The 14,916-nt window shown below is 55.9% G+C and overlaps 1 protein-coding gene across 1 annotated transcript in view; it reads left to right on the top strand.

Moving 5' to 3' along the window:
• Positions 1-14,916, top strand: part of AP3D1 (adaptor-related protein complex 3, delta 1 subunit) — a 47,704-nt gene that overhangs the window by 12,919 nt on the left and 19,869 nt on the right. The window contains exons 2-9 of the mRNA XM_008589243.1: positions 1,116-1,211; positions 2,172-2,252; positions 4,269-4,349; positions 6,851-6,958; positions 8,467-8,596; positions 11,832-11,971; positions 12,107-12,180; positions 13,684-13,733. Of these exons, the coding sequence (XP_008587465.1) occupies positions 1,116-1,211; positions 2,172-2,252; positions 4,269-4,349; positions 6,851-6,958; positions 8,467-8,596; positions 11,832-11,971; positions 12,107-12,180; positions 13,684-13,733 (760 nt within the window). The remainder of the gene's footprint in view (positions 1-1,115; positions 1,212-2,171; positions 2,253-4,268; positions 4,350-6,850; positions 6,959-8,466; positions 8,597-11,831; positions 11,972-12,106; positions 12,181-13,683; positions 13,734-14,916) is intronic.

Here is a 14,916-nt window from a genome sequence, read left to right as displayed (position 1 = left end):
AGACAGGAACTGAGGATCTTGGAGCAGGATTTAGTAATTTGAAGCGCATTGGAAGAATACAATGATACTTGTTCATTGTTCTGAGTCTTGATCATAAAATCTTCACCAAAATGTGCTGTGGTCAAGAGGGCACCTGAGTAGCTGTGGCTCCTCTCCCCAGGCGTCTGGGCTGGTTGGTGGTGGCTGAGGGTCTCAGGCCGGGCCGGGTGTGTTCCTGGGTGAAACCAGTGGCACATGGTGATGGGGCCATCCTGCAGAGCAGCACCTGGAGGGTGCGAGGTCAACGTCAGGGGCTGGGGACAAGCATTGATGGGCGTGCTTGCTGACCTGGACAGTGCAGGGGTGGCGGGATGGGTTCCAGTGGTTGTAGCTCTTGGTCCTGTTGTCAGATCGTGGAGGGGGCTCCTGTGCTTTGTGGGGTGCTGGGCAAGTGGGGGCCAAGGCAAGCTGGCCTCACAGGTGTGGGACCACACGTTGGCTGCCAGAGGCACCCCCAGCCCCTCAGTGTCCACTGTTCTCCTCATGGGAGATTTGGGTTCTCTTTGGGGCTGATGTGGCAACTTGGTTGCTTGTCTCTCGCAATGCGATGGAGCCTTGTGCCTGCCGCTCCCTGAGGGGACGTCTGCTTATCACTGTGGACCTCATGCGTCAGCCTGCTTGGGTCAAAACTGTCCTCAGTGGTGTTTTAGTAGACATGCTGAATGAGTGAGTGAGCCCAAGAGAATGGAAAATGTTCGTCCACACGAAAACCTGCACACAAATATTCATGTAGCCCGAGTCACGGCTGCCAGAGGTGGAGATGGTCAGCCTGTGCGCCCACTGATGAGTGGATGAATAAGTGCGGCACACACGCGCATACTGGAATATCATGCGGCCGTCTCCACATCTGGTTCCAGAGTATTCTCATCAGCCCACATAGAAACTGTACCTTCCCCATCCCTCTTTCTAGCCCCTGGTCATCATTGATCTACTTCCTTTCTCCGTGGATTGGCCTGTTCTGGATATTTCGTGTAAATGCAGTCGCAAACTATATGGCCTTTTGCGTCTGGCTGTATTCTGGAACAGTTATTCTTAAATGTTTTAGCTAGACATTTGTAATTCTGTTTCTCTTGTAGGCAAAATACATCTCTCAGTGCATTGATGAAATCAAGCAAGAGCTGAAGCAGGACAATATAGCAGTGAAAGCCAACGCCGTCTGCAAGCTGACCTATGTGAGTACTTCCTAGTGGCTAGGCACGCCCCGGCGCCCTCAGGCTTCATGTGTACTCCATGTCTGATGTCTGTCCCTGCGCTCTATATCCATCCTTCTGTCTGTCTCCCTGTCCGTCTGTCTATATGCCCGTCAGACATCCATCGATGCCTTCCGCTGTCAGGTGGCCGTGCAGGGCTGACTCAGACTTGTGGGAGAGGTGTGCTCTGACTGTGTCCACTACATGGCTGGCGTGGGCAGTGGTGGGACATGGGACATGCTGGTGGCCTAGCAGGAGCCCCTGAGCCAGCTTCCCAGGGTCCCATGGAGCCTCTTCTGAGTGGAGGCTGGCAGGAGCGCCGCCTCTCCCTTGCAGTCTCAGCTCTTAGCACAGGCTGGGACAGGAGCCTGATGGGTGGAGCTTGACCTCTGAACCTTCGGGGGCAAGTTCCCTGCTGGGTAGAGTTCCCCACTCTTCTGGCCTGTTTCCTTGTCAGGAATAGGGAGACAAAGGGCTTGTCCTGGGGGGTTCCCTGGTGCTGGCATTTGTCTCATTAGACCTGTTAGGAGGAGCTGATTCACCTATTGTTGGTAGGGGAATTTTAACCAGTACCAGTAAATGCTAGATTTTCAGTTGCAGGATATTTGTTCTCTTTCAGCGTTTGTTATTAACCTGTCTCTGTAGGGTTTTTTTGGTGGCTGGCCGGTACAGGGATGGAACCCTAGGCCTTGGTGTTATCAGCACCACGTTCCAACCAGCTGAGCTAACTGGCCAGCCCAGTCCTGTAGTTGTTAAATGTAAGAGTCATTTGTCGAAAGAAACAGAAGGCCCTGGTGTACGTGTTAGATGAAGTTTGAGTGTTAGGACTGCAAACAGTTTGTTCTTCCATGAGCTGGGAGGGAATATTCGAGGTTGTGGCTGAATGCCTTTGTCTCCGCTGTGGCTTGAGAATAGGAATCACAGTGTCTTCCTCCTCAACAGCTACAAATGCTGGGATATGACATCAGTTGGGCCGCCTTCAACATCATAGAGGTGATGAGCGCCTCTAAGTTCACATTCAAGGTGAGTGTCGGGCGAGGGGCGGCACTGCGGAGAGTCCAGCCCTCATGAGCCTGGTGCCCCCTGTCCCCAAACCGGCCCCTTCGCTGGGTTTCAGATGGCAAATTTATGTCCAGGATGATTTACTTCTTTTTTTTTTTTATTAAATCCTCTTTTTCAAACCTCTTTCTGAAAATCATTATTGAAAAGTCAAGAGGGCCAGCCCGGTGGCGCACTCGGTAGAGTGCGGCACTTGGGAGTGCAGCGGCGCTCTCACCGAGGGTTCGGATCCCACATAGAGACCGGTCCACTCACTGGTTGAGCGCGGTGCGGGCGCGACACTGAGGGTTGCGATCCCGTTGCTGGTCGCGGTACGGGTGCAACACTGAGGGTTGCGATCCCGTTACCGGTCACGAAAAAAGACAAAAAGGAAAAAAAAAAGTCAGGAAAATGTGGGAATTACGCAGCAAGGTGAGGTGGGTGGGGAGACCACATGATCACGTCCCTCAGAGAAACTGTCAGCAACTGTGGCAATAATTAATATTATTCCCACTGAAGTTTATTTTTATGTAATTGATAGTATATCTTATTAAAAGCCTTTCTATATTTCAATATTCATTAACTGAAATTTGATGTACAAAAAAAGCAAAAGAAACCCCAAAAGAACAAAATACCTAAAACCGCTAATGACCTGTCCCAGTATTTCCCAGGCTTTCTCCACGCAAACACCACCTTCATGGTTTTGTCAAATTATGTAATACTGTGTCCATAATATTTTTCTTTCAATTTGAAGTAATATCAATAAAGTGATGGGTTTGTAGGACTGATTCTGTATTTTATTTTATTTTATTTTATTTTTTATTTATTTATTTTTTCCTTTTTGTCTTTTTTACTGACCGGTAACGGGATCGCAACCCTCGGTGTTGCGCCCGCACCACGCTCAGCCAGTGAGCGGAAACCGGTCTCCACATGGGATCCGAACCCTCGGCGGGAGTGCCGCCACACTCCCAAGCGGCGCACTCTCCAGTGTGCCACCGGGCCGGCCCTGATTCTGTATTTTAAATTTTATAAATTACAAGGAATTTGTAACTCTTCAGAAGAATTAATCCAGCACTAACCATTGCACCCAGAGGCCCCACTTGTCTGTCCCCTTGCATCACTGCGTCCTGGACACGTTCTGAGCATTTTTCCTTCACATCGTGATGATCCTGCTTGTGAACAGCTTTGGACATTGTTTTCTTCTCAGTATCATAACACGAGCATGTGCCCCATGTCAGCCAATTTTCTGAAAGTAGTTTTCACACCTGTGAGATTTTCCTGGGATGGATGACGGCTTTTCTTCATGTCTGACCTGCGGGACAGTGGCTGGCTGTGCTGCTGTTCTGTGGGATCTCACATCCGGTCCTGTCCGGGCTGCTGCAGCCCTGAGCTCCTATCTGCGGGTGATTGCCATGGTCGGCTCAGCTTGCTTTGGCAGACGTGGTCGTCCTGCCTACAAGTCACTCTCTGGGAAGAGGTGAAATCCCAAATCCCATCTTCACCAGAATTGGGGTGGCTCCCTGTGCACATGTATTTAGATCATTGTGTGCATTTGGGACACTTCACCCTGGCAGAGAGAGGTCTGAGCCAACATAAAACCAGCATCAGGACTCGCCACATAGGCTCATAAAAACAGTTCCCAGCTGCCTGCAAGTTAGTGGAAATGCAGAATGTTAGTACCAGGACTTGATGGTTTTGGCAAACTTTAAAAGGGCATTAAGTTTTAAAAATCACACGCTCCCAGCTTTGGGGGAATTTCCTTGTTCTGGAGTTTTGAAGAAACTCAGCTTGGTTCGCAGATGGCTTCCTGGTGCCCTGGCCAGCTAGGGGACCTGCCGCCCACCTGTGTGCTCAGGTGTCCGGGCTGCAGGAAGCTGCCGCCGGGGCCTGGGGCCGTTTGGTATAGATGCTCCGGAGCAGGGCTGAGAGGAGGGCTGGGGGCTTTCCGGCGGGGCCTGGGCCGTGTCCCGGCTCCGATGCCTCTGTCTGTTGACTCCACAGCGCATTGGCTACCTCGCTGCTTCCCAGTGCTTCCACGAAGGCACCGACGTGATCATGCTGACGACAAACCAGATCCGCAAGGTAAGCTGCCCTGTGAACCCGCAGGCCCCACTGCCCCCTGCAGTGCTGTCCCCTGCTGCTCGATTGTCTGTCTCCATGCTGGCTGTCCTGCCATTTACCTGTGGTGAGCAGGATGTGCTGGGATCCCTTTTTCTGTTTGGTTGTTTTGGTGGTTGGCTGGGATGGAGAACCTATGACCTTGGTGTTACAAAGCTGCACTCTACCTAACTGAGCTAACTGGCCAGCCCCTTAGACCCCCTGACCCCAAAGGTCAACTGACCTCGGGTGCCCACAGCCCCCGGGAGGGTCCCACATGGCCACTGTGCTTTCTCAGCAGACACGAGGAGATGCGCACGGTCTGTTCTGGCGGGTTTGGGATGCTGGAGAGCTGCTGAGCACCCTTGTTCTCATTTTCGCGACAAGGTGCAGGTGTTCAGTCACACATAAACTTTTTTCCATTTTGAAATGGTCTTTGAAGACCGTTAAGTAATTGCTTTCCTCCATGGCCTCAGCACTTGGGGCATCTTTTGTGTCCTGCCTCATTAGAGAGCAGTCAGGGGTGTAGGAGAGCCAGAGGCCCACCTGCTAAACGGAGAGCCGACCCCTTTCCAGCCCAGACCACACGTCAGGGCCACAGCCCCACGCTCGTGGGTGGCCGGGTGCAAGGGCTGGACCCCATGAGGTGCCCTTGCCACTGCAGGGTGATGGGGTTTGGGGCTCCCAGGGCATGCCATGGGGCTGGCTGTATGGGCACTGGCTGGGGCACCTGGCACAGGATGAGGGGCAGCCAAGCCACTGGCCATGCTGTGCCTCCAGTGCTAGGAGGCCCCTCATGGCGTGGCTTGGGGAAGGTGGACACAAGCAAGGTCACGGAGCTGAGTGTTTCGCCTAGGCCGCAGGTGGCAACCAGTGTAGCTGCCATGGGGCTGCAAGCGGCACAGTCGGCCCCGTGCTGCTGGTTGGGTGCCACACAGGAGGGGCCTGGTGGGGCAGGAGGGAAGTGGGTTACCAGGACAGAAGCTGGAGGCCTAGCAGGGAAGAGGAGGCTGACAGGGCTCTGACAGGGTTACCTGGATGCCAGCCTCTGGCGAGACGTGGCCAGGGCTCAGGCCCAGCTTTGGGTCTTGTGCTGGCTGTTTTGGCACAGCCCTGTCTCCTGCCCGCCCCTCACTACAGACATAGATCTGTCCCTGCGTCACCAGGAAATGTGTTTGAGGTGTGGGTTAGGTCCCGTGTGCTGGGGACCACTGCAGCCCAAGGCACCCTTATGAATGGAGCCCACTCTGGTGCCTCAGCTCTGCTAAAAAGATGGGGTGGCCACAGCTGCCTCCCACTGCCGCTCCCACCTCTGCCTGTTCCAGCCCCACCTGTCAGCATTCCACTCTGTGCATGTGAGACCTGACAGGAGCATGTCCCCAGACATTAGCAGTCCCCGTGACATCTAAAACATAACCCCCGTGAAGGACCTTCTGGGGTGGGGGGCTGCGTGAGTCAGGCCATGTAAGGCTGGCTGCCTGGTGACTTTCTGAAACTCGACAAGCCCTTCTTTCTACAATGTCTTCTAGCAGCTTCCACAGCGTTTCTGCTGCTCTTCCTACAACTTTTTTTTTGGCGGCTGGCCGGTCTGGGGATCCAAACCCTTGACCTTGGTGTTATCGGCACCTCAGCACCACCCTGTCCCCAGTGAGCTAACCGGCTGACCCTCTGCTGCTTTTCTTCGGCCCTTTGGTAAAGGTCCCGAGGGCTGTGCTGAGGGCTCTGGTGCTGTTGTACCTCCTGGCCAGGGCTTGCATGTTTATCACCGCAGTATAGAAGGCAGCTCTTTAAATGCCTCTTAGTGTGTCTATGTGTGTACATATGGTTTGGGGAGGTTCCTTAAGAAACCCTCCCAGGAGCAAGGCTGTGACATCAGAGGAGCATGTTGCTGAGTGTGGCATTGAGCAGCATGTGCCTCGGGGTTTGGTGGGAGCTGTAGGAATCCAGAGCTGCCAGGGCATCTGCGGCAGTGGTCAGCTCCTCCTCTTGTGTCGTGGGCTGCTTTTCCTGTTCTCTAGAAAGATGAGTGACCCTCAGGCCCAAGCTTCTCTGAGCCTGTGGGAGGGACCCCGGTGTAAGCAGAGTCTCCCAGGGTTGTGTCCTGCAGGGCTTCCTGCCCACCCTGTGCTTTTGCACAGTGGGGCAAGCTCCATGCTGTCCCTAAGCCCGTGGTTGGTGGCAGCGTGGCCGTGATCACATCCCTGGGACACTGGGCTGTGCTTAGAGCCAGGGCCACTGTCACCTGGGGCTTGCGGGGTTCTGCGCATGAGCGTCTCTCTCCCGGAGGAACTGTGAAACTGGGTTCTCCCCTTGTCTTGGGGACAGACAGGCTTGTCCTAGCTCCCTTCTTGGTGATGGTGTGGAATTGGCTCTAAGCTGTCTCTCCTTGACCAAGTTAGCTCCAGAACCCCTGCAGCGGGGAGGCAGGCAGAGCTGCACCCGCGTGGCACCGCCTCCCGCTGAGCCCTCCTCCCCTCCCTTTCCAGGACCTGAGCAGCCCCAGCCAGTACGACACTGGAGTTGCACTGACTGGTCTGTCCTGTTTTGTTACCCCAGATCTTGCCAGAGACTTGGCAAATGACATCATGACACTGGTGAGTTTGCGAATGTGCCGCGACCCTTTGCTGTCGCTCCATGGATGGGGCCTGGAGAGCTGAGGTTAAAGCGTCACGCCAAGGAAACTTGGCTGCGAAACTGGGCGAGGGTCGCTGGTGCGTGGCCTGGATGAGATGGGGACCGAGTTACTGTCACCCCCTCCGTGACCTGGTGGGGCCTGTCTTGGACCACTTCTGTTCCTGTGTTTCTGAGTTCATGTTTGAAATCATCCTTCCGGGAGAAGGAAGGCGGGATGGCACTGGCAGGTCCGGCCTGGCTGAGGACGTGTGCCCCGAGGCCACCCGTTTTCTGCCTGAGGTGCAGATGGGGCGGCAGTTGTCCCAGCAGCAGCGAGCTTCTGTGTGATCCTCTCTCCTTCTCTGTGCTCGCACCCTTTGCTTTTCCCCTGACCACAGTTTGACCTCTTGTGGCTGCGAAGTCAGTCGTAAAGGCAGATACCCCAGGCTAGTCCCAATCTCAGAGGTGTCGTAGGTGAAGTTCTAAAACACAGAAGTCCTCTAGAAATTGTAGTCCTTGGACTGTGTGCCCAGGTGAATCTGCAGCCCATTAGGAGGACCTCTTTGTGCTTTCACTTAAAAAAACAGCAACACGTCAGCTGGAAAGGTGGCTGGATTCCTCCCTGGGGGATTCTGTCCTTGCGTGATTAGCCTGCTTGCCATGAAGATGTTTAGTTCTTGGCTGGTGGTCTCGAAGATTGTTGGTACCGCCTGCCCAGCATCTAGATCAAGGGTCAGCAAACTCGGGCCCCAGAGGCACATCCAGTGCTGCCTGTTGTAAACCAGACTTTATGGGCACACAGCCCCGCCCTTGCCCTAAGTGTTGTCCATGGAGGCCTCAGCGGTACAGCGCGGAGCCACATGATCATGACGGAGACGTCCAGCCCACAAAGCCAAAAACACTGGCTGCAAAGCCTTTAGACTGTGCCAGCCCCTCTAGACTGAAGCAGTTGGGAGCCTGCAGCGGGTTATGATTTGCATGCTATGGATGTCAGGCTAGTCAAGGTGGGGTGGAGTGGTTGAGGCCCCAGCAAGGGGAGTCTGGAATGCCACTTGTGTCCCGCTCTTGGACAGGCCTCGCAGCCTGCAGAGCCCAAGGCCACACGTGCTGGGTCTACAGGCTCTGTTCCAGGCAGACTAGGTTTCCCTACCTGATCTTCCCTCCAGGGCCTCCCTGTGCCCCTCCGAGGACTAAGACCACCGGAGCAGGAGGTGGTGGGCCTCAGCCTCTGGAGGGCAGGCCGGTCCATGCCACAGGGAGTAGGTTTCCATTCTGCCCAAGATGCCGCTCTCTAGGCCCTGGGGTGGGCGAGCAGTGCACAGGGTACAGGGTGCAGGCCACAGCCCGAAGGCTGGGAGCTGGAGGGGCTGGAGGGAGGGGTTCCTCCTGGTGTAGGAGATGAGATGTGGGGATGGGGGGTGGGGTGGGCTGCAGGTGGGGCCAGGAGCACAGAAGAGCTGGTGCAGGCTGGTGGCTGTTCTCTCCGCAGATGTCACACACGAAGCCTTATATCAGGAAGAAGGCCGTGCTGATCATGTACAAGGTGTTCCTGAAGTACCCCGAGTCACTGCGTCCCGCCTTTCCCCGGCTCAAAGAGAAGCTGGAGGACCCCGACCCTGGTGTGTGCACTTGAGTTTCGACTCTGGGGCGGCTCAGCCAGCACTCGGGGAAGGTGGTGGGTGTTGAGGAAGGAAGGAGGTGGGGAGGGCTGGACCGGGGCAGCCACGACTGTAGCAGACTGAACGAGGTGACCCTGACATGGAATGTGGGAGGCTATGGGTTCCTCTGTGGCCTGGAGGGACAGTAAGATCCCGTGCAGGAAACTTAACAGTAGGGACAAGAAGAGCCTTAGTTGTGAGGCCAACAGTGTCCCCGAGCTAGAGATGGGGTGGGGAACAGGCTAGACGACGTGCCTGCCTCCCCTGCCCAGGACTAGTGCTGCCAGGGAGAACTCTCTGGGTGCAGGGGATGTTCTGGACCACACCTTCCTGCACAGGAGCTACCTCCAGCCTCACGTGGCTGTGGAGCATTTGTAGTGTGGCGACTGTGAAGGCCACTGACATAAGCTGAAGTTGAACAACCACTGTGGCCCTGGCACCGCACCGGCAGCGTGGTCCGAGACCACATGTGTCTGTAGAGACCAAACCTGCCAACAAGAATCCTGAGGCTTCTGATGTCGTGGCGGGAAGGCTCAGTCACTGAGGACTCCTGCACCCGCCCACCGGACTGAGGCTGGGCCCGTGTTTGTGGCTGAAATCCCAGCCCTGTTCTCTTCCCTGACCTGGTGGAAGGACATGGGGTTGGGGCCATCTTCTGGGTCTGTGCTGAGCATGGGATGACCTCCCCTGTGCTCGCTCCTGGCAGTTATGCCATCTAGTGGTGTGGCCTTGGTACCCTGCCTTCTCAGAGCACCTGTGGGCAGGCTGCTTGTGCCCTTGCCCCAGGAGATCAGCCTGTGGACTCGTGTCCCTGTGACACAAGGAGGGGACAGAGCCAGGGCACTTCTGGGAGCTGCCGCAGCCCACAGACCCTCCTCTTTGGTCATGAGGACTGGGAGGGTGGAAGGCACATGATTATTGAAAGCACTTTGCAGGATTTCTATCATACCACAGCCCTTCCACCCAATCCAGCCCTTTCCCCGTCTCATACATGAGCTGAGTTTACACTGTTAGAGACTGACTTGGGGGGTGGTTTTTTCCCAAATTGCCTTTTTTTTTTAATTAAAGTTTTTAAAAGTTCTTTTCATTTTAAAGTAACGTCAGATTTACAAAAAGTTGAAAAATAGTACAAATAATTCCCACATGCCTTCCCCCTGGCTTTCCCAAATTTTCTGTCTTATGTAACAGAAGTGAAATCATTAAGACCAGGCAGTGGACACTGACATGGCCAAGCACTGACTTTACTCCCATTGGCCAGTCACCCAGGCACAGTTGGTGCCCTGGACGGCATCTGGGCCCTCACCCCCCGCTCTTAGCACAGACCCCCCCCCAGGTGAAAGAGCACAGCCCCCAACAGGTGCCATCCACCCTTCTGACCCACTTCACCCACTGGCTGCAGATTTGAGGATCCCCACAGCCCCCTCAGTTCAGTAATTTGTTGAAACACCTCCAAGAACTCAGAGAAGCACTTGCTCATGATGGTGGTTTTATCGTGAAGGACACAGCTCAGGAGCAGCTACATGCAGGGACCACAGGGCATGGTCTGGGGTTCTAACACAGGCTTCCATTGGTGCCTGGTAGGGCCAGGGTCATCACCCCCAGCACACCCTACGGTCACCTGCCAGGAGGCCCCAGTCTCGGGGTCCTGGTCCTTATGGGGCTTTGTACACAGGGTACAGTGATGGGATCCCTGGCTGTGAGGTTGAACCTTGGGCTGATACCATGGGCTCAAAGCTCCCCACCCTCTGATCATCCCAGGGGCAGTCTTCCTGATGACCAAGTCCCTGTCATGAACTCAGCCGTGATCCTGGGGCTCATGGATGAGAGGTGTTCCTCTCACTGGGACAGGATGAAGACCAGGCAGTTTTCATTAAACAGCACAGTTGTTCCACCCACGGCCCTTCGCTGGTCTGGGGAATTTCCCTGTCAAGCGTCTGGACCTTTTCTGACCTGAGTCCCTCGTTGTCTGTCTGTTATGCCTGGGGTATAACATATATTGTAGGATGTTCTCAGCCGGGCATTCTCCCGTGATTGGACTGAGTTCTGCATGTTGGGCAGGATCCTCCAAGCCATGGTGCTGTGTCCTGCTCGGCCCCGTGCGGGGTGGCCTGCAGCGTCCACGTTAACCTGGGCCCTAGGCTCAGCGGTACCTGCCAGGCTGCCCTGGGGGCACATTGAGCCTTTCCCTTAGTAATTGATAAGTGCCTCGTGGGGAGCTGTGTTGAGCCTCTGTAGATAGCCTGCTTTTCCCTGCCAGTTTGTGTCTGTGGATGACCCTTCCATGAAACCATGCAGCCCTGGGGTGTGGCGGACAGTGCTTTTCTGTTTCTGTCCTTCCTTGTTCATTTGTCTGTCAGGACTCTGTGCAAGAGGAATCCTCTGTTCTTCCCCATGCACACAGTTACTCCCCTGTTTGTTTACATCAGGGCAGATCCTATGGCTCACGATCCATGTGTTTTACTCACATTTTTGCTGATGGCTCTTGGACCCCTTGTGTGGGTTCCTGTGCCCGCCTGGCATCCCCCTTATTTTTCCAGCTCCTCGCTTTCTGGCCCCACACAACGCCAGATTCACATCCACCTTCTCTGCTCAGGCCCTGGGGTCTCTGTTGCTCCAAGCAGCACTGGTTCTTTTGTGGGGAATGGCGTGTAGAAGCCAAGCTCTGCACACCAGGGGTGCTCCAGGCGCTGGGGCGTCGGTGCTGCTCAGCCTGTTCAGCATGCAGAGCTGGGGATCTTGTGCGTGCCTCCACCATGACCTGCGCACACCCGCACCCGCACACGTGTATTCACACACCTGCGCCTGCACACCTGAGCCCACACACCTGTGTGCACTGCTGTGTCTGTGAGCTGTGTGTGTCAGCAGCCATGAGCTCGCTCCCACACCTGCAATTCCAGTCCAACCCCAGGACCCCTTATGATGGAGACATACCCCTTATTGGTGGGGAATCCCTCCCTTGTTGATGGGGATGCTTCCTCTTATTGATGGAGACGCCCCCCTTGTTGATGGGGACATGCCCCACTTATTGATGGGGACGTCCCTCCCTTGAGAGGATGGCCTCACTTATTAATGAGGATGCCCCCCCTTATTAATGTTGACTGCCCTCTTATTGATGGGGATGCCCCCATTATTGATGGGGACACCTCTCATTTATGGAGACACCCCTCATATTGATGGGGATGCCCCTTGTCCACAGGGGTTCAGTCAGCAGCCGTGAATGTCATCTGTGAACTGGCCAGGCGCAACCCCAAGAACTATCTGTCCCTGGCCCCGCTGTTCTTCAAGCTGATGACATCCTCAACCAACAACTGGGTCCTCATCAAGATCATCAAACTGGCAAGTACTGCTTGGGATGGGGTCCCTGCAGGCTGGCAGCCCTGGAGGGTGTGGTGTACCTGTCCACACAGTCACAACGAAGGCCACATCCAGCTGCTACCTGCTGTGAGTGATGTGGCTCCGCTTGTCCCGTAGTTTGGTGCTCTGACGCCTTTGGAGCCGAGGCTGGGCAAGAAGCTGATCGAGCCTCTCACCAACCTGATCCACAGGTAGGCACCTGGCCCCTGCTGCCGCCTGCTGGGGGTAGGGAAGGGAGTTACCTGGAGTGGGGCCTCACAGGATCCTGAATGCGGTCATCACAGAAAAAGCACGCACAGCCCTGTTGAGGTTGCTCCCGTCACCGAGCTGTGCCTTGTGGCATCCTTCGCTCTTCTGGGACCCCAGGGCTTAGGGTTTACCCTGTTAAGTGACTTTCCGAAAGAGCAACGGCGGAAGGAAACAGAAGGACAGTGGTTAGCTAGTGAGATGGGCCTGGGTGTTGTAGATAAGGCACGGCCCGCTGTTGCCTTGTGGCTTGGGTGGCCTTAACTGGGCCTGTCACTGGCCACCTACCAACTGTTCTAGGAGCTTCCAAACTACTTAGGGTGCCTACAGTGTGGGGGTTGCACTCTGGGGTTTCGTGGTGCTCATGACAGGTGCTGCAGGCAGTCCTCCTCCTGGGATCTCACACACAGGCGTCGTGGATGCGGGAGGAGCCAGGAGCCAGAGTCTGCATCCGATCTAGGCTCCTGTGCTGAGCCTGGGGCCTGGGCCAGATCTCTGCTATCTCCTGAGATGTAGTTCTTTAGGTCATAGATGGTTCAGACATTGAAAATTAGATAAACCTCTGGTCTGGGCTTGGGACATTTTTGGTTTTAAACAAACAGCAAACACTGAGTTGACAGTGTGGTTGTGGTTCTCAGAGAGGATGAAAGAGCAGCAGTGGGTTTCTGAGACCTGGAGATGAGCCAGCTCTGACAGGCCTGCTCTCCTGGAAGCCCAGCCCGTGCGCCACCTCCGGGGCTTGCCAATTGGGGGTCGACAGTGTCACCCTCTGGTTCCTGCCGCCTTGCTCAGGCCCTCTGCACGGTCTGTCCTGGTCGTCGTTTGATGCCACTGCTGCTGGCCTTGGGGCTGTGGACTCCACACCTTCTGCCCATCTGTGCACGGCCATGTCCCGCTGCCCCTTGGGCTCTCCCTGTTGGGGTAGAACCACATGGTGGTGGTGAGGGCTGCTGGACTCTTCTCCATGCTGCCGGAGACACTGAGCGAATTCGGGTTTTCTTCGTGGGTATCACAAAGTTGAGAGGTTAGGGGAAGAGGGTCCTGTGGCAGGAGCTTTTTGGGCCCGGCTGTCTTTGATTATTAGAGCGGGATGCTTTTGTCCCTTGCACAGATTCTAATGACGCTAGTGGGAGTGTGGTTGGCTGTACTGTACTGACGTGGGGGTGGAGGTGCCAGGTGCTGAGACACCGTGGGGCAGTCCAGAGACGCAGTAGGAGGCTCAGGCTTCTTCCTTTGCAGAGGAACCAGGACCATGCCCCAGCCCCAGCCCCACCCAGGGAGGGCGAGTGGCGCCATCGGGCCGTGGAGGGGCGGCTGCCATCCTCCTCCTGCTGGCTGTTCTCTGGGAGGCCACCTAGGCCAAGCCTCCAACAGAGCACTGTCCCCATGGGTCTGAGAGACTTACGGGCCTGGGTCTTCACACCACTTCCCTGTTTTTGTCTCTGCAGCACGTCTGCCATGTCCCTTCTCTACGAATGTGTGAACACCGTGATCGCAGGTGAGAGCCGGCACTTGCCCTGCTCTGGAAGGGCAGCAGTCGTTAGCAGGGAGACCTTTAGGGTTTCAGAGGGGGGGATAAGAGGGTGCCAGGCCTGGTGTCCCCGAGCGCCACCCTGCAGGGCAGAGGGGAAGGCTGGGTGTTGGGGCCTGCACAGCTGTGGGCCTCTGCCACTCCCACGAAACTGCACTTTGCTGAGCCATTAAACACGTCTGAGCTGCCATGTCAGCTCGCCCGCAGATGCGCAGGTGTCAGCATCCACAGCAAGAGGTTTCATGAGGCCAAAACCCATGTGCCTCACACCCAGCGGCATCCGCAGGGCCTGCTGTCCACTCCAGCTGATCTCAGAGGGTCTCTTCAAGACAGCTTGTTCAGTTCGGGGTCCAGCAAGGGCCATGCAGTGCGTTTGCTGCTGTGTTTCCTTACTGTTGATGATAAATGAGAGGGCCCCTCGCCCCTCGGTTGCACCGTCTATTAGAGAAATGGAATCGTTGCTCCTGGACGGGGCTGGCCATCTTCTGGCCCCACATGTTTCTTGTGGACTGCCTGTTAGAGCCGGGCTGGATGAGGTTCCGCTTCTGACCCTGCCTGTCCCTGCCCAGAGCTGCTAGGAAGCCCCAGGCTGGGGGCGGGTGGGGTGATTGCACGAGCATGTGGGACGTAGACCTCACACCTGGAGTGGCCCACGTTCTACAGAACTTTCCCTGGACAGGGATGCCTGTTGCTCTTGGGGCTGGGATCGCCCTCTCAGCCTGGGGGGTTGAATTTGGCCTTCCTGACCCTGGGACCTGGCTGAGGGTGGCGGGAGGAGGACAGCCAGGCCTGGAGTTACAGACAGCAAGTTGGGGTCCCAGGACCACTCTAGGCACAGTGATCCACTGGGGGGGCTCCTGGGACTCAGCGTGGTCGTCCTTTTGGCTGTGGCTTATTACAGCAAAAGGACCCGGAGCAGAGTTGGCTCAGGGAGAAGGCGTGTGGGGTGGATTGGGTTGGGGGAGCGCAGACATGGCTTCCAGAATTGTCCCCCAGGGGAGTTGCACTGGACACGCTCCATCCCCAGTAATGGGCCGTGATGACGTGTGTGAGGTGTCATCCCAGGGAAGCGTACGGAGTCCCAGTACCCTGGGGGTCTTCTGGGAGGGGTCATGCAGTCCTCCCTGCCTGGCAGGTGCAAGATTTCAGA

Source organism: Galeopterus variegatus, unplaced genomic scaffold (assembly GCF_000696425.1).
Source record: "Galeopterus variegatus unplaced genomic scaffold, G_variegatus-3.0.2 Scaffold5326, whole genome shotgun sequence".
Classification (NCBI taxonomy): domain Eukaryota; kingdom Metazoa; phylum Chordata; class Mammalia; order Dermoptera; family Cynocephalidae; genus Galeopterus; species Galeopterus variegatus.
This window is presented reverse-complemented; position numbering and strand designations above follow the sequence as displayed.